General features: G+C 34.8%; 1 protein-coding gene across 12 annotated transcripts in view; it reads left to right on the forward strand.

The window, feature by feature from the left end:
* The window catches only part of MYO9A (myosin IXA), a 196,990-nt gene that overhangs the window by 85,214 nt on the left and 92,733 nt on the right, over positions 1-19,043 (forward strand). For all 12 annotated transcript variants that reach the window (XM_010834461.1, XM_010834463.1, XM_010834467.1 and 9 more), the window contains 3 exons: positions 9,875-9,950; positions 14,907-15,050; positions 16,660-16,699. In XM_010834461.1, the coding sequence (XP_010832763.1) occupies positions 9,875-9,950; positions 14,907-15,050; positions 16,660-16,699 (260 nt within the window). The remainder of the gene's footprint in view (positions 1-9,874; positions 9,951-14,906; positions 15,051-16,659; positions 16,700-19,043) is intronic.

The raw sequence follows: 19,043 nt of genomic DNA on the forward strand, positions 1-19,043 counted from the left end.
AGACTGTAGGAGCTCTGTCGAAGGTTAGTATAAACCACTTCCCTGACGGCCCAGTGGTTAAGACTCTGTGCTCTCAATGCAGAGCATACAGGTTCAATCCCTGGTCAGGGATTAAGATCCTGCATGCCACACAATATGGCCAAAAAGATAAATAAGTAAATAGAATTGCAAACCAAATAATTTTTGAAAAACACAAGTGCAGTTTACTGATTTTTTAAACTGAAGGCCTTTTGTTATTTCTTCATAGCTCCTCTTAGGGGATAGCTGAATTCTCTCTGTCTTTAGTTAGAATCCCAGAAGTAGAGGTGAGAGAGAAAGAGGCAAAAAACTATAGTGGCTGAAATGGTAGATTAAAAACTACTCATGTTTGAGAAAAACTAACTTGGAGATTCAAGACAATCAGTGACCTCCAGCTAGAACCAATACAAAAGAAAACCCACTACTAGACACATTGTAGGCAAATTGCTAAATGCCAGAAATAAAAAGGAAATCTTGAAAGGAGCCCAGAGGAAATTACATTAAATATAGGAGAATGCAGGCATACCTCTGAGCAGTTTCAGGGCCGATTCTAGATCACTGTAATAAAGCAAATATCACAATGAAGGGAGTGACATGAATTTTTTGGTTTCCCAGTACACCTAAAAATTATATTTATGCTATATTGTAATCTACCAATTGTTCAATAGTTTTATGTTGGAAAAAAATGATATACCTTAATTAAAGATACTTTATTGCTAAAAAGTGGTAACTATAATCCAAGCCTTCAGGGACTAGTAGTTAATCAGAGATCACTGATCACAGATCACTGTAATAAATTTTGTAATAATGGAGAACTTTGAAATATTGCAAGCATTATCAAAATGTGACACAGAGACACTGTGTGAGCAAATGCTGTTGGAAAAACGGTGCTGATAGACATGCTCAACACAGGGTTGCCACAAATCTCCTTGTAAAAAATGCAGTGTCTCCAAAGCATGATAAAGTGAAGTGCGATAAAATGAGACTTGCTTATAATGATATGATTAACACCTGTCTGCTCATTGAAAGTAATGGAGGCTTAAATTTAAAATCCAATAGAACAAGACCCAGAAAACAAAAACAGCTGTAAAAGCTATGATTTATAGTTTGTGGACAGACGAGTTAATTGTCTATTAGAAGAAAAATCAAGTCTGCAGAAAAACATAACGGAATTCATTGTTATTACAGTGCATCATCCACAGTGTCCAATCATCAGTTAAGGAAAGTATCTTTCAAAAGTGAAGCTGAAATAGAGACTTCCCTGATGGTGGTCCAGTGGCTGAGACTGTGCCCTCACAGTGCAAGGGGCTCGGTTTGATCCCTGGTCAGGAAACTTGATCCCACATGCCACAACTAAGAGTTTGTATGCCACAACTGAAAGATCCTACATACTGCAATGAAGATCAAAGTTCAAAGATCCCGCGTGCTGCAACTAAGACCTGGGGCAGCCAAATAAATAAAAATATTAAAAAACATACTTTAAAAAAGAAGCTGTGATGAAGACATTTTCAGTTAAATAGATAATCTGAGGGACTTTATCCATGATATGTGTTCCAAGAGGAGAAATAATGGAAATTCTTTAGGTTAAAAGGAAATGACATCAGATGGTAACTTGGATGTATAGTAGAGGTTGGTAAATGTTTTCTGAGAAGAGTCAGATGATAAATATTTTAGGCTTTGTGGGTCATATGTTGTGTTGAAACAACTCAGTTCTGAAAGAGTTATAGACAATACATAAATAAATGAGCATGGCTACATTCCAATACAATTTTTTTATAGACACTGATATTTAAATTCCATATAATTTCCACATGTCACAAAAATACTCTTTCATTGATTTTTTTTCCCTCAGTCATTTAAAAGTTAAAATCTCTTTTAGCTTACAGGCCATGCAAAAATAGGCAGTGGGTTTGATCTGTACTTTAGTTTACTGATCCATGAATTATTATAAGGAATAAAGAAACCAGAAGTAATACATATGTATAAAAATATGACTATACATATTTTCTTTCCTTATCTAGTTCTTTTAAAAAGATTTATGGTTTTTTTAGGGTAAAAATTATGATATTGTTCTGGGGGTTTAAAATGTGTCCATCAATTTTTTGATACTCCTCCCTTCAAAAGGCACATAGAGTACTTATTGATTTCCTTCTAACAAATCGAATGTGGCAGAAGTGACAGTGTGTGACCTTTGAGGTTTAGACATAAAAGGTATTGTGGCTTTTCCTCCTCCATTTCATTTCTGGTCTCCCACCTTCTCTCTACATTGATTAGTCTCTGAGATTTGCAGGGAGGAAATTAGAAGAGAGGGAAGAAATTAGGGTTCTTAGGAGCATGAGCTGCAACTCCCACAAAGATCAGGAGCCCTGGAAAGGGAAGAAATAAGATGCTGGGAAAAGAAAGAGTGAAGGAGGGTGTGATAGAATGTTCCTTCAATTTAAACCCGTACTTCTGACCTTCTTGGGATATAAGATACTGTAATGTTCATGAACAAGATGAGGGACCAGCAATTTATAACTTGTGTAATGCAGCTACGGGGAAGGCAATGGCACCCCACCCCAGTACTCTTGCCTGGAAAATCCTATGGACAGAGGAGCCTGGTAGGCTCCAGTCCATGGGGTCTCTAAGAGTTGGACACGACTGAGCGACTTCACTTTCACTTTTCAGTTTCATGCATTGGAGAAGGAAATGGTAACCCACTCCAGTATTCTTGCCTGGAGAATCCCAGGGACAGAGGAGCCTAGTGGGCTGCTGTCTATGGGATCGCACAGAGTCGGACACGACTGAAGTGACTTAGCAGCAGCAGCAGCAGCAGCAATGCAGCTAAAGTGCTTTGAAGAAAACCAATAGCTTTAAATTCTTATCTAAGAAAAGAAATAAGGTTAAAAATCAGTGATCTAAGCTTTTACTTTATGAATCTACAACAAGAAGAGCATATTAAACCCAAAATAAGTAGAAGGAAGTAAAGAATAAGGAACTAAAACCACTGAATAGAAAGCTGACAGCATTAGAGAAAATCAGTAGAAACCAAAAGAGCAATTTTTGAAATTAATAAAGCTTGAGTCCAGTACCGATCAGTAGAACTTTCTTTGAGGATGAAAATGTTCTCCAGCTGTACTCTTCAAAACTGTAGCGATTAGCTACATATTGTTATTAAACACCTGAAGTTTTTTAAAAAAATTTTAAACTGGAATTTAATTAAAGCAGCTTAAATTTGAATGGCCACATATATCTGGTGGCTGCTGTACCTGGATAGTGTAGTTCTAGCCATTCTGATCAAGAAATATGAGAGAAGACAAAAATACTGTTATTTGAAATGAACAAGACATTTACGTATGGTATAGACATCAAAAGATTGAGGAGAGATAATGAATGTTTATGGCAGTGTATTCAGCAGCTTAGATGAAATGGATAAATTCCTTGAATGTTAACAAGTTGTCAAAATTGATCCAAGGAAAAATAGAGAATTTGTTTAGTCTTGTATCAATGATTGGATTCATAAATAAAATCTTCCCCCACATGGAAACAGAAAAGTCCAGACTCATATAGTTTGAATAACCAGTTTTATTTTAAAAACGTTTAAGAAAAGAATAATAACAGTTCTGCTCAGCTGTTCCAGAAAACAAAGGAGCAAGGAATACTATATGAATCATATCATGAGGCCAGTATAATTACTCTAAAACCAAGATTAGACAATGTTACAAGAAAAGCTGGGCTGGATGAAGCACAAGCTGGAATCAAGATTGCTGAGAGAAATATCAATAACCTCAGATATGCAGATGATACCACCCTTATGGCAGAAAGCGAAGAAGAACTAAAGAGCTTCTTGATGAAAGTGAAAGAGGAGAGTGAAAAGGCTGGCTTAAAACTCAACAGTCAAAAAACTAAGATCTTGGTATCCAAACCCATCACTTCATGGCAAATAGAATGTTCAAGAGAACTTTGATCCTTACCTTATATTATACATAAACATTAACTTGAAATGGGTCATGCAGCTCTTTGCAAAGAATAAAATGTTAAATTTACACAAGAAAACCTGAGAAGATCTTTGCAGTCTTGGGACAAAATTTATTAGATGGAACATAAGAGCATGAAGTGTAAAAGAAAAAAAACTGGTATTAATTATTGAAGTTCATCAAAATTGAAAACTTTCAAGATATTGTTAAAAGAAAAAGCATCTCATAGCCTGAAAACAATATTCATAATAACTTATAATACATAACTGATAATGGACTCGAAGACAAAATATGAAAAAACTGCAATAAGAGAAACATCAAAATTGAAAACTTTCAAGATATTGTTAAAAGAAAAAGCATCTCATAGCCTGAGAAACAATATTCATAATAACTTATAATACATAACTGATAATGGACTCAAAGACAAAATATGAAAAAACTGCAATAAGAAAAAACTTTTTTAAAAACTGTTTTTTAATATTTTTAAAAAACTTCAGGTGTTTAATAACAATATGTAGCTAATTGCTACAGTTTTGAAGAGTATAGCTGGAGAACATTTTCATCCTCAAAGAAAGTTCTACTGATCAGTACTGGACTCAAGCTTTATTAATTTCAAAAATTGCTCTTTTGGTTTCTACTGAAACTTGACCTCTATGGGTCAAGAGGTTTAAGCATACACTTAGAAAAGAAGATATATGAATGATCCCTAGGCTCTTTAAAGATTGCCAGCTTTATTAGTCACTCAGTATATCTTCTTCAGTGGCAGTTTTTCCCTATACTTGACCAACTATGTGCTTACAATGAATATGTTTTGCAATGTGTAAATTTTGCCACAATTTAAAAAATTAATTGCTTAATCATGAAGCCTGACATAAATTATAGATATGTAGAAAAGACTATTTTTCATGGAATTAAGAATATTAAAAAAAATATATAGAAACCCCAGGAAATGTCTGCGCCTTATTCATAAGGGCTTCCTCCAGATCAGAGTGGGAACCAGCAGCCTGCTTGCCTAATATTGAGGAAGGCTCCAGTTCTTGGAAGACCTGAGGTTTGTAGCGGGGCACATAGATTATGACATAGGGACCTTCACATTACTCTCAAAGAGAGATGAGAAACAGCCTGGCATTTGGAGTCGGGCAGGACTAGGCCCAAATTCTGGCTCTGCCACTTAGCCCTTGTGTTACTGTGTGTGGAAGGTATTTCTCAGAGCTTCAGTTTCCTTCTCTGAAAGGCAGTCCCTCTGCACAGGGACTCAAATGTGATAATGAATGCTAAAGCCCTTTGGCTATTGCCCTATACAGAGACTTGCACTAACATAATTTAAAATATTCTAAAAATGTTACATGACTAGAATTCCTGTTTGAAAATGGTCGACAGAAACACATACAAGGTATGCCAGTATATATTTTGATGAAGCCTGGAGGTATGTCAGGGAGCTGTTTTTAATTGAGTTGGTAAAATATGGCTATTTATCAAATTTTGGAAATCAATATGGGTAAACAAACATGAAGGTCTACCTTATAGACAAACACAGTAATAACAAAAATTGAATATTTGTGGGGGAGTGGGGCACTCTGCCGGAGAAGGCAATGGCACCCCACTCCAGTACTCTTGGCTGGAAAATCCCATGGACGGAGGAGCCTGGTGGGCTGCAGTCCATGGGGTCGCTAAGAGTCGGACACGACTGAGCGACTTCAGTTTCACTTTTCACTTTCATGCATTGGAGAAGGAAATGGCAGCCCACTCCAGTATTTTTGCCTAGAGAATCCCAGGGATGGGGGAGCCTGGTGGGCTGCCGTCCATGGGGTCGCACAGAGTCGGACACGACTGAAGTGACTTAGCAGCAGCTGGGGCACTCTCCACTGTTCTTGGAACCTTAGTTCCCTGATCAGGGGTTGAATCCTTGCCTTCCACAGCAAAAACGCAGGGTCCTAACTACTGGACCATCACAGATTTCCCAGAATCTTTATCTTTTAAAGTAGCATAAGAAACCTTCATCTATCGGGAAAAAAATAAGTTTGAAGAGTGAAATAAATATGAAATAAAATATGAGAAATAAGTACTATGATTTTAAATTAATAAAAGTATGAATAGATTTACATCACCAATTAGAGTCTCACAATGGGTTTTTCAAAAAGTTTAAATGATATCATAAAAGAAACGTGCATAAAAGAAATACCCTATTGTGTTTACAAGGAAGATACTCCAAAAAAGGGAAGAAAATTCCCTGTGAGCAGTTGACAGTTTAAGAAGAATTTAAGAACATGAATCCAGTAAAGCAGTAGCACAAATTTAAGACTATGAAATAATCAGAATGATACTGAAACAGGTTTTGAGCTAAAAGCAGAGGTATAAATCAACAACTATGTGATCTCAATAAGTAGAGGAAACATAATTGAAAATTGCATTAATAGTATTAAGGAAAGGCCTGAGATGATTATGTGTCAATATGCAGGAGAAAAGAATGGTATGGAGAATAGAAAATGATAATTTGTCATAAGGATAATTTATATCCACGACTTAGGAATTGGATAAGTGAAATGAAATCAATGCATTCAGATATGTAAGAAAATAAAGTTGTTCAAAGTTCTAACTGAATTTGTTGATCCCAAGACATATGTTTTCCAGTAACAGTTTTTATATGGGTATAGATGTTATGTCTTCAGTTCTCCTGGGTATATACTTAGTAGTGAAATTTCTGGGTCAAATGGCAACTCTTTAATTTTTTCTTGAACTGCTAGCTGTTTTCCAAAGTAACTGTGTCATTTCACATTCAGCAGTGTATTCATGAAGGACTTCCCAGGTGGTACAGTGGTAGAGTCCACCTAGCAGTGCAGGACACACAGGAGATGTGGGTTCGATCCCAGAGTGGGGAAGATCCCCTGGAGGAGGAAATGGCAACCCACTGCAGTTATCTTGCCTGGAGAATCCCGTGGACAGAGGAGCCTGGTGGGCTACAGTCCATGGGGTCACAGAGTCAGATGATTGAGCATGCAGCACATGCATATGAGTATATACAAGGTTCCAGTTTTTACGTGTCCTTGCCAACATTTATCTGTAATTTTTATTATAGTCATGCTAGGGTGTGTGATGGAGAGGAAATTGCAACCCACTCTAGTATTCTTGTCTAGAAAATCCTATGGATAGAGGAGCCTGGTGGGCTCCATGGGGTTGGAAAGAGTTGGACATGTCTGAAGTGACTTAGCATGCATGCACAGGGGGTGTGAAGTACAATCTCATGGTTTTAATTTCATTTCTCTGGTGACTAATCATATTGAACATCTTTTTATGTACTTATTAGCCGTTTGCTTGTCATCTTTGGATAAATGCCTATTCATATCCTTTGTTCTTTTTAAAATTGGGTTGTCTTAATATTAGTCAGTTGCGAAAGTTCTTTTAATATTCTAGATTCAAGTTTCTCATCAGATATTTGATTTGGCATTTTCTACCATTCTATGGATTGCCTTTTCACTTTCTTGATATAGAATCCTTTGAAACCCCAAAGTTCTAGATTTTGATAATTTCTTGTTTATCAGTTTTTCTCTCTGGTTGCTTATTCTTTTGATGTCATAGCTATAGAACTATTGCTTAATCCAAGGTCGGAAATATTTACTCCCACATTTTAAGAGTTTTGTACTTTTACCATTTATATTTTGGTCTTTGATCCAAGTTCATTCTTTTTTTTTTGATGTGGACTGTTTTAGAAGTCTTTGTTACAGTATTGCTTCTGTTTATGTTTTGAATTTTTGGCCATGAGGCATGTGGGATCTTAGCTTCCCCACAAGGGATCAAACCCCTGCCTTCTGCATTGGAAGGCAAAGTTAACCACTGGATCACCAACTTCATTCTTTTCCGTGTGGTTATCTAGTTTTCTCAGTTTATGTTGAAAGATTATTCTTTTCTCATTGAATTGTCTTGGCACCTTTGTCAAATTTCTTTTGATCATAAATGTAAAGGTTTATTTCTGTAGTCTCTGTTCCTTTCCATTGATCTATTTGTCTATCTTTATACTGTCTCAGTTACTATATGTTTATAGTAAGTTTTTCATTCAGAAAGTATGTCCAACTGTGTTCTCTTTTTTCAACATTAGTTTTGCTATTCTGGGCCATTTGCATTGCCATATCAATTTTAGGGTCAGCTTATTCATTTTAGTAAAAAAAAACAAAAACAAACAGCTGGAATTTTAATAGAGATTGCATTGATCTATAAATGAATTTGGGAACATTGCGATCTTAAAACAGTATTAAGTTTTCCAGTTCATGAGCAGAGATGGCTTTCCGTTTATTTAGGTTTCCTTTTTAAATTATTTTTTAAGATACTTTGTAGTTTTTCAGTAGATATTTTGTATTTTTTTGTTCAACTCATTCCTTTTATATTATTTTAATGCCATTATTAATGGGATTGTTTTCTTAATTTCATTTCCAATTGTTAGTTGCTATTGTATAGAAACAAAGTGGATTTTTAAATAGTGATCTTATATCTTGTAATTTTGCTTAACTTATTTAATAATAGTCCTAATATTGTTTTGTGAATTTCTTAGTATTTTCCACATACAAGATTTTTATCTCAAGTAGAAATACTTTTACTATTTTATATATAGTAATCTCTGTCTCTTAATCCTATATCCCTATTGTGTCCCTTCCATCTTCACTCTCCTCTTTGGTAACTACAAGTTTGTTTTCTGTATCTGTGAGTCTGTTGCTGTTTTACATATACACTCATTGGTATTTTTTTTTTAGATTCCACATATAAGTTATATATAGTATTTGTCTTTCTCTGTCTGACTTACTTCACTAAGCATAATATTTTCTAGGTCTCTCCACTGCTGCAGATGGCAGTATTTTATTTTTTTACCTACACATACACCACATCTTCTTATGCCAGTTGTTGGCTGATGGGCACATGGGTTGCTTCCATTACTTAGCTGTTATAAACAGGACTGCTGTGATCATTGAGTGCATGTGTCTTTTCAAATTAGCATTTTCATTTTTTCCAGATGTGTATCCAGGAGTGGAATTGCTCGATCATCTAGTAGTTCCATTTTAGTTTTTTGAGAAACCTCCATACTGTTTTCACAGTGGCTGCACCAATTTATATCCCCATCAGTAGTGTATGAGCACTGCCTTTCTCCACATCCTTGCCAGCACTTATTGTTTGTGTTTTTTAATGATAGCCTTTCTGACTGGTGTGAAGTGATGTCTCATTTTGGTTTTGATTTGCATTTCCCTGGTGATTAATGAAGTTGAGCATCTTTTTATGTGCTTGTGAGCCATCTGTGCATCTTCTTTGGGAAAAATGTCTATTCAAATCTCCTGCTTATTTTTTAAATTAGAGTTTTAGTTTAAAAAATATTGTTATTTCTAAAAAAAATAAAATAAAAAATATTGTTATTTCTGAGGAAGCAATTCATCGTCTTTGATTATCAGTGTCTTTATAAGATTAATTGATTTCTAAAATCTATAATTCATGTCAGCAATATACTGTTGCTGAAAAGTGATGCAAATAAATTAAGAATTTTTTGGACACTAAATGATTAAATATTTAATATTAAAATAATAAAAGAACTTGTATACTTCTAGGCCTTCAGCCCAGTTACCCTTGGATTTCCTAAATATATTTAAATGAGAAGAATGTAAAGAATTTATTATTAAATTCCCTAACTGGTTTCATTGTTGACTAAGATTTATAAGTAACAGTCATGGGACTTGGTTCATATTTTTATTTAGATGTATCTGATATCGCTTCTCAGCCTTTGGCTAAGATCGAGTGTAGATGTTTCTGATATGTTTAGCAATATTTGCTATTTAAGTATATTAATTTCATTTGATCTTAGAAAAACTGTTTTGTGTTTAGTTTCTGGTAGCATTGATTGAAAATTTTTGCTTTCTATACACTAGATATAACTCGGAAAAATCCCAGAACACCTCTTTCTGATCTCCAGGGCATGAATACTCTAAATGAAAAAAACCAACAGTAAGTACGTTTGGTTTATGTTTTCAAGGAAGTACAGAAGAAATAGCTCTAATTCTTAGTAATAATACTTCTGGGGCTTTAAAAATACGAAGAAAATCAGGCCTTTAAAAAAACCTTCTTAAAACTTTTATAAAAGGTGTATTAAGGTTAGAGTTAACAATAGAGTATATTGTCTAAGATTGCTTCTGGTAAAATGGTTGTGCAATTACAAAAAGTTTCCCTAGAATGATTAAAAATGAGTTCATATGTTTTCATTTCTGAGACTTTTCTGGCATTTTATATCTTTTGCAAAAGTAATGGGTTTTTTGCTTCTTTCCATGGAGAAATCTTACTGGTAAGTAATAACTGAGTAATTTGATTTATATCAAACCATCTGAAACCTTTTCTTTAAACTTTTGCCACATTTAAGCACTCCAGTATCTTTTATTGATGAATGTGGTAATCGCAGCTTACCTTTACCATATTCAGTGAAGAATTCTTGAGTAAAATTTGAAAGTAACAAGTACAAGTAATTTTCTGAGTTTGTAATTAAAACTCCTGTTTCCTTTGCACATACTGTTTTATAAAGATTGTATTTTAAATGAGCAAAAGAACATTGTTTAGTATCTAAAGTTTTCTGGGTACATTTTGAACATCAAGAGAGTTGAGCTTCTTAGTGCCCTGGTAAGACACTAAAATTAGGATGATCTATTTAGTATTTAGAATTATGGTTTAACTTCATTGATCAGGTTTTCCATTTTGAGTTACTATGTCTTTCTAATGTATATTGTCACTTCTCTGCTCCACAACTTTTTTTACAACTCTTTATTGTGTATAATAAGAAGTCTTGGTTCACTGTTTTAACCTACAAGAACTTTCACAGCCCAGGTATATGACCTCAACTCTACTTATCTTTAATGTCAGCAAATTGAATGATTGAATGACTTACTATCTTTGTAGTGTATGTATGGCAGTTGGCTGCTGACAAAAATCACCATTATATGTGCATGTTAGATTTTACTCAAGAACAAATGAAATCATTAATCTGGTGATCCTATGTACCTTTATTTCAGTATACTGGCAGTGTTCTTACCCTGGTCATTAGAGATCCCTAACCTAAGGATCTCATTTTCTTGATTTGCGTGAAAAAAAAAAAGGAACTGTGACTTGTTGCATTTCCCAAAGCAATTTAATGCTTATAAATTTCCTAATTCCTAATTTGTGGACTTTCTTTCTTAAATTTTATTTTATTTTTAAACTTTACAATATTGTATTAGTTTTGCCAAATATCGAAATGAATCTGCCACAGGAACACATGGACTTTCTTTCTTTCCTTTTTTTTTTTTGACTGCTGTGAGTGGCTTGTGGGACCTTAATTCCCCGACTAGGGACTGAACCTGGGCCACCACAGTGAAAGTGCCATATCCTAACCACTGGACCACCAGGGAATTCCCAAGTTTGTGTTTCTTTGTACTGCTTTCAATTTTGGATGTCTGAGGTGATCTGTATGGGCTTCTGTTTTTATACATTAGTTGAAATAGTCTGATATTTTGGTTTAAGATTAATCATTCTGGGTTCAAGCAGCTAACTGAATGTAGGGATTCATGGAAAGACAGTCTAATTTCGTAAAGATGTGTGTTTAAGCTCATTTATGAGACCCTTCTTCACAGAGAAATTGATCACACTAGCTTGATTCTTTTCCTTTGCATACAATAAAGAAAGATATTTGGCACTGAAGTAATGTTATCAGGATAAAACCAGCTAGTAGCCTTAACAGGAGATCCTTCCAGTTCATATTTGTTGTATTGGTGAGTTTATTTTAGACATATTTTAGAGAAAATTGGTGAGAAGATGGAGAGGATAGAAAAACAGATAATTAGAAAATCAAATGAGTCATGAAATTATTAGCTTGTATATACTGAGTAGAGGTTTTTGGACCTTACCTATGGAATATTCCTAATTAGTGAGTCATAAATATAAGAGTGGAACAACCAATTTGGTGGTGATATAGGACTAAGAATTGAGGTAGTCTTTGGCTCAGACGGTAAAGCGTCTGTCTGCAATGCAGGAGACCTGGGTTTGATCCCTGGGTTGGGAAGATCCCCTGGAGAAGGAAATGGCAGCCCACTCCAGTATTCTTGCCTGGAAAATCCCATGGAGGGCGGAGCCTCATAGGCTACTACTGTCCATGGGGTCACAAAGAGTCAGATACGACTAAGTGACTTCACTTGTAAAACAAGGAAACGCAAATATGAATCTGTTTTTAGCTGTGTACATTTTCCTTGAGTGAGAGATAAAGGCTTCATTACCTTCCCACTAGTAATGGATAAAGGTTCCAATTTCTCCACATCCTTGTTGTTTTGTTATTGCCTGTCTTAATGGGATTAAAGTAGTATCTCCTGTAGCGTTGGTTTGTATTTCCCTAATAATCATGTTCAGCATCTTTTTATGTGCTCATTGGTGATTTGTGTATCTTTTTTGATGATACATATATCTTGTTTCAGCAAATGTCTACTTTGCCCATAAAATTTTTCTTATATATATTCTTCTTTCCATATGTATAAATATAATTGTCTTAAACAAAACCATACCATGCAGCAGTACTTTTAGATTTGATAATATATGCAGACAATTTTTTATGCCATTAAATAACTATTCTATGACATGATTTTTAATGACCTTATAGACTCCCATTGGTGTGGTTATGACATGATTTCTTCATTTATTTCCAATTGTTGGCTATTTAGGTTGTTTCTAATTTTTTGGTATTCATGAAAATTTTTATAGATAAAGTTTTTCATGTTTGATTATTTTCTGTCGTTCTTCATTAGAAACTTGACCGGGAGGATAGAACAAAGCTATTAAAAGATTTTGAAGATATTGTCCTGGCTATCTAAAAAGTGGTATAATTTAAGTAAAGAACTAATGGGAAAATAAATATTTTAAGGTTATATCCCATTTTTAAATAGTTTCAAAAAGAGTACAAAGGAAATACAGTTTTTAGAGTTCTATGTACTCTTCATTCAGTTTTCCTTAAAAGAATCTTATATAGTAGTAGTACATTATCAAAACCAGGAAAATTACATTGTTTCATTAATATTAACTAGACTATAGTTTTCACCATTTAAAATAAATCTGTGTTTGTATATATGTAGTTTCTTTGCAATTTTATCTCCTTGGTGGCTCAGTGATAAAGAATCCACCTGCCAACGCAGAAAACACGGGTTCAATCCCTGGGTCGGGAAGATGCCCTAGAGAAGGAGATAGCAACCCACTCCAGTATTCTTGCCTGGCAAATCCCATGACAGAGGAGCCTGGTGGGCTACAGTCCATGGGGTCCCAATAGAGTCAGACACCACTTAGTGACTAAACAACAGCAACATAGATTTGTGTAACCAGCACCACAGTCAGCATGCAGAACTCTTTCATCATCATAAAAGAATTAATTCATACTGCTTATTTGTATTCTTCTTTTTCTTCATGTCCCTTTCCTGTCTCTGGCAACCACTAACCTGTTCTTTGCTATAGTTTTATTGTTTTGATAATGTTATATACATCAAATTTTATGGTATGAAACTGTCCTCTGCCTTCTTAGGTTCAGTGGCTATAGGCCTGTAAATTAAACTAATGAAAGATAGTTAACAGGGAAAAAAGCAAACAGTTTTTATTTCTATTTTACGTACATTGAATATTCTCAGAAAAGAAGTGAAACTCAAAGAAGTGGTTACACTTGGGCTAATATATACTTTTTTTTTTCTTTTTTCTTTTTCTTTTTCTCTTTTTTTTTTTTTACTTGGGTGAGGCCCCCCTGAGGGGGTTTTTCTGCAAGGAGCAGGCTCTGTATAGTATATTGTATATTCTTTAAAAGCTCCTTTGTTTAAAAGAAAACTTTTTTATCTTTTTCAACCTTAGGCAATGTTCTGGGAGGCTTTGGATGTAAACTGGAGAATTCCTGGGCCCTGGGAGGTGCAAGTGGAGGTGGGGTAGTCGCCTTAAATCAGAAATTGTTGGATAAATTTTTAAGGTTTGTGTAGAGGGAGAGGGGGCTCGCCAGGGCGCCCGGCCGCAGCGTCCTGTAAGCCCTCTCAGTCCTCTGGAGGTAGAGCACAGTCTCCCTCCTTTTCTTCGTCAATGGCAGAAAATATGATCTGCGCAGAAGGTGGAGACCTACTACCATCTACCGCTATAGCCTCTCTCATAGGCTATCCAACAGCCTCATGATGGGGGTCCAGAACATTTTTAATCATATTTATAGGATAAGTTTTTAGTTGTTTTTTACCTTCACCCAGGTATCTAAATTAACAGTACCCTCTTTAACAGTTTCAAGATTACTTTTTTTTTTTTTTAAACTTTACAATATTGTATTGGTTTTGCCAAATATCGAAATGAATCCGCCACAGGTATACATGTGTTCCCCATCCTGAACCCTCCTCCCTCCTCCCTCCCCATACCATCCCTCTGGGTCGTCCCAGTGCACCAGCCCCAAGCATCCAGTATCGTGCATCGAACCTGGACTGGCGACTCGTTCCATATATGATATTATACATATTTCAATGCCATTCTCCCAAATCATCCCACCCTCTCCCTCTGCCACAGAGTCCAAAAGACTGTTCTATACATCAGTGTCTCTTTTGCTGTGGGATTTTGGACCTGAAACAAAGACAGAAGACATGACAGTATCTTATAATATGTTATATTATTTACTGATTGTTGAATGGTATGGTTAGCTATATGGTGTGCTCATCATGTACTTTTGAATGTGAATATGGTAGAATCCTAGAAATATTTGGTTCTGGGAGACTAAAGATCAGCCCAAATTGATCAGTAATCTCTTTGATAAAACCATTTTCTGCTGGTTTAGTATTTTTTCTAAATTTTAACTTTCATGTTTAAAGCTTTGTTTTACTTTTAAAAGAAATTTCTGGAATGTTAGGGATGTCTCAATTAAGAAAATTGTACTATATTTAATTTTTACAGTGAAACATTTGATTTTGCCTGGAATGGCAGAACTGGGATTCGCCAGAGTAAACTATCAAGTAACACCTCCTTGCTTGATAAAGATGGGATATTCGCTAATTCAGCTAGCAGCAAACTCTTGGAGAGAGCCCATGGGATTCTCACGTTAGTATTGATCAACAATATCGCTTGCCTTTTTTTATAACTGATTTAAATTTTCTGGCTAAAAAAGAAGAGAGGTAATTGTGAAGCATTATTTTCATGAGTGGAATTTTAAGTGAAACAAGATTGAAAAGTAGTCAGAATTTAGAACTGTGACAGTCTCATATATTATACAGCTGGTATTTGTTTATTTGTTTTCATCTTACTAGGAGGTCATGACTGAATATACTTATGGAGATGATTCTTTATTGCTGTTTTACAGACTCTACACCCAGAGAGAGCAAATACTGTTAGCTTTTTTTTAGGATTCCTAGTTTTTAACTGCAATTGCCCTTTAATTCTGGCAGTCTTAACAAGTTGGGCAGGTAAATCTCTTACAAAATGGTGAATGGGACCACATACGGTTGACCATTCAACACTGCATGGGTTAGAGGTGCCAACCTTCTACACAACGGAAAATTCGTGTGTTTCTTATAGTCAGCCCTCCATATCCACTGCTCCTCAGTATCTGTGATTCCACATCCACAGATTCAGCCAATGTCAGATCAAGTAGTACTGTTGTAGTTCATGTTGAAAGAATTCCATGTGTAACTGGACCCTTACAGTCTAAACTTGTGTTGTTCAAGGGGCACCTGTATGGTGATACATAATACTTGCTAAAACCTGCTGTTTCTCCTTACCTGATGTAGAACTGGTTTCAGGATATAGATATTAACCACGCATGGTGGACCAGTAAAAAGTTCTTACCTACCCATATCAATATATTTAAAACACTTCCAAAGCATATTTTTTGACCGTTAGCTAGAAGTGTGACTGGATTATATTTCTTAATCCCTAAGTCATCTCTTAACAGTGTTAATAGGCTCAGTTTATATGTCATGCTACATTCCAGAATTTTGAATAAACGCATTTAATCCTCACAGCAACTCTGTGAGGTTGATAGTATTATCATTTTTACTTTGTCTTACATTATCATTTTTACACTGTTACATAATGAAACCAAATTTTAAAGAGATTAAAATCATACCTTGGTAGGTGATAGAGCTCAGATTCAACAAGCCCAGGTCTTCCTGATTCCCCAGCCCATGTTCATAAGCACTGGGTTTTATTCCTTTTTTGTAGCCATTAAAGAAAAAAAAAAGGTTTGATCGAAGTGTGATATTGAATTATGAATAAGGAATAAAAGAGCAGAGCAGAATTTATAGTTTCTGAAAATGGAAGATCATAAGTCTTAGTGAAAAGTACATTTTAATAATTCATGAAATTAGGCATCTTTTTAAGTTTAAAATGACAGAAACAAAGCCTCTGTAGGTTAAGAATGCAGAGCCCTGTTAGGGTCCAAAAGAAAATGAAACTTGAACTTTGAATCTACATTATGTTACTGATATCAAGCTCAGTCTGTTTGTACCTGTATTATGGAGCAGGCATGTCTTTACTTTGCTTATCCTTCCTTCCCAAAGGTGCCTGCTTAGTTGAATTAGACAGTGTTTTCATTTAAAGGACCTATAACTTGGAAGTGGGTATATAATGTTCTTTTTGTAGAGAACTTGAAATTCATCTTTCCGATGTTGTTGTTTTTTTTTTCCTTCTAATGTAAGATTTGTCTCTATAGGAGAAACAAAAATTTCAAATCCAAACCGGGGCTTCCAAAGGTGAGTATTATGAAAATATTTTTTCCTCTGTGCCTCACTTCATGATTTTTTTTTAATTATTCATGCAAACAATCTTTAGAAATCATAAACAAGAAATATCTTATTTGTACCCAAAATACAGATTGTGTATGTTCAGTTAAAACCATTTTAGAAATAATGCTGGATGTTACTATGAAATGGCAAAGCTTAATGCTGGTGAATATTTGTGATGTATCTCACTTTCTAGTGTTTGAAAAGCTTCTGAATATAGATGTAAATTTTTGTTGAGTAATTGCCTCTGCATAGATTTTTTTCATTTCTTCTTAAATCAGGTTAAGGAGACATTCTGAATTTTATCTAATTAAAAATTTTTAAATTTTATCTGATTTAAAAATAATTTCTGTCATCATCATTAACATTAGTTAGCCTGGTTTTTCTGTAAAGGTCCAGTTAGACTTGGCAGGCTCATCTGGTCTGGGTTATAACCACTTGGCTCTGCTGTCATAGCACAAATGCAGGTGTAGACAGTATGTAACTGAATGACTGTGACTGTATTCCAATAAAACTTTATTTATGGATACTGAAACTTGAATTTCATGTAAGTTTTTTCAACCATAGAAATCTTATAAAAACAATGGGCATAATTTGACCCAGGACTTGTAATTTGCTTACTCTAATCTGCTTGCCAAAATGTTTATTAGATTTACTAAAGAACAGTCTTAGAGTTTTTCTGTCTCTTGTGCCCTTCCAAAGAGTCCTGTCATTAACTTTGTTAATGAACATAATTCAAAAATTTTAAAAGAACTGAAAAAGGGCTGTTTATTCTCAAAATTCTCGAGTTTAAGAAACAAGAAAATGAATCTGTAGTTTTTCCTTCTACTTGAGTCGCCTTATATTTCCTAATAAAATTGAATGCATTGCTGATGTGGTTTGTGGTAGTGGAAAATGTGTTTTAAACCACAAAGAAAATTTACTGAGTGGTTTGTGATTATGTTCTTATCGTGAAAATTTTTATGTAGAGAGGAGAGGAGACCATACCTGTTCTTTGTCAAATATTTGTTATTGTTCATTTGTCTTTCTTTTTTTTCCTTCACTGTCTCATTAGCCTTTTAGTATTTTGAATGCCACCTGTGGATCTAGTGTTTGCCCTGTTCTTTTCATTCTCTTCAGATGGATAACTTATTTTTTAAATTGAACTATTGATTTAAAATGTATTAATTTCTGCTGTACAGCAGAGTGACTCCTTGTATCTATATATACACTGTTTTGTAACTTCTTAAACTTCATATGATAGTCAACAAGAATATGTTAGATACATCTGAAGTCAATAATGCCATTCAGTTATCAATCACAGGAATCCCATCCGTTTCTCAATTTTTAAAAATTAAATATAGCTAATTTTTTGTTTATTTTAGTGTCTTGTGTATTCTTTTTTTTAATATAAATTTATTTATTTTAATTGGAGGCTAATTACTTGACAATATTGTATTGGTTTTGCCATACAGTGACATGAATCCACCACAGGTATACATGTCTTGTGTATTCAAGTACATATATTTAATATTAGAGAGGCAACATAGTCTATGAGAGTATAGACCTTGGAGTAAAACTGACTTACATTCAAATGATGGATCTGTTGTTACTTGCTCTCTGATCTTTGGAGTAAATTCTCTAACTTGTCTTAACTTCTGTCTCTTCATTTGTGATGTGGGGGATAATATACGTTAGGATGAAATATATATATTTGGTATGTGCATGATTATTGTTGTTGTTGCTAAGTCGTGTCCAACTCTTTTGTGACCCCGTGAACTGTAGTGTACCAGGCTCCTCTGTCCATGGGTTTTCCCAGGCAAGAATCCTGGAGTGGAAAAAAAAAAAAAGAATCCTGGAGTAGGTTGCCATTTCCTACTCCAGAGGATCTTCCTGGCCCAGGGATCAAACCTCTGTCTCCTGCATTGGCAGCATGTGTTCACCACTGAGCCACCAGGGCAGCCCATGTGCATGATTAGTATTCAGTAAATAATTATTTTCTTCATATTTTCTACCAAAATGTTAGAGTTGAATTTGTGGCTTATATGTGTACATACATGTATGTATAATGTGTAGTTTGATTAGTAACCTCACTCTTCATCTTAGATTCCTACCCTTATTTAAATATACCTTATTTTTTCTAATTATGCTTAGTGAATGTTTTGCTTGTTTCTTGCAGTCCAGTTCAAACCAAGACAAAATAAATTTTTATATTTATAAAATTAAATTAGCAGATCCTAGATCCTCATTGACCATGGTCATTTCTGACTAAGTTCTTTCTGTTGCATTAAGTTAGTTTTATATGTGGTGTGGAAGGAAGCAGCAGCAATGCAAA

This window comes from Bison bison, unplaced genomic scaffold (assembly GCF_000754665.1).
Source record: "Bison bison bison isolate TAMUID 2011002044 unplaced genomic scaffold, Bison_UMD1.0 scf7180017864034, whole genome shotgun sequence".
NCBI lineage: Eukaryota > Metazoa > Chordata > Mammalia > Artiodactyla > Bovidae > Bison > Bison bison.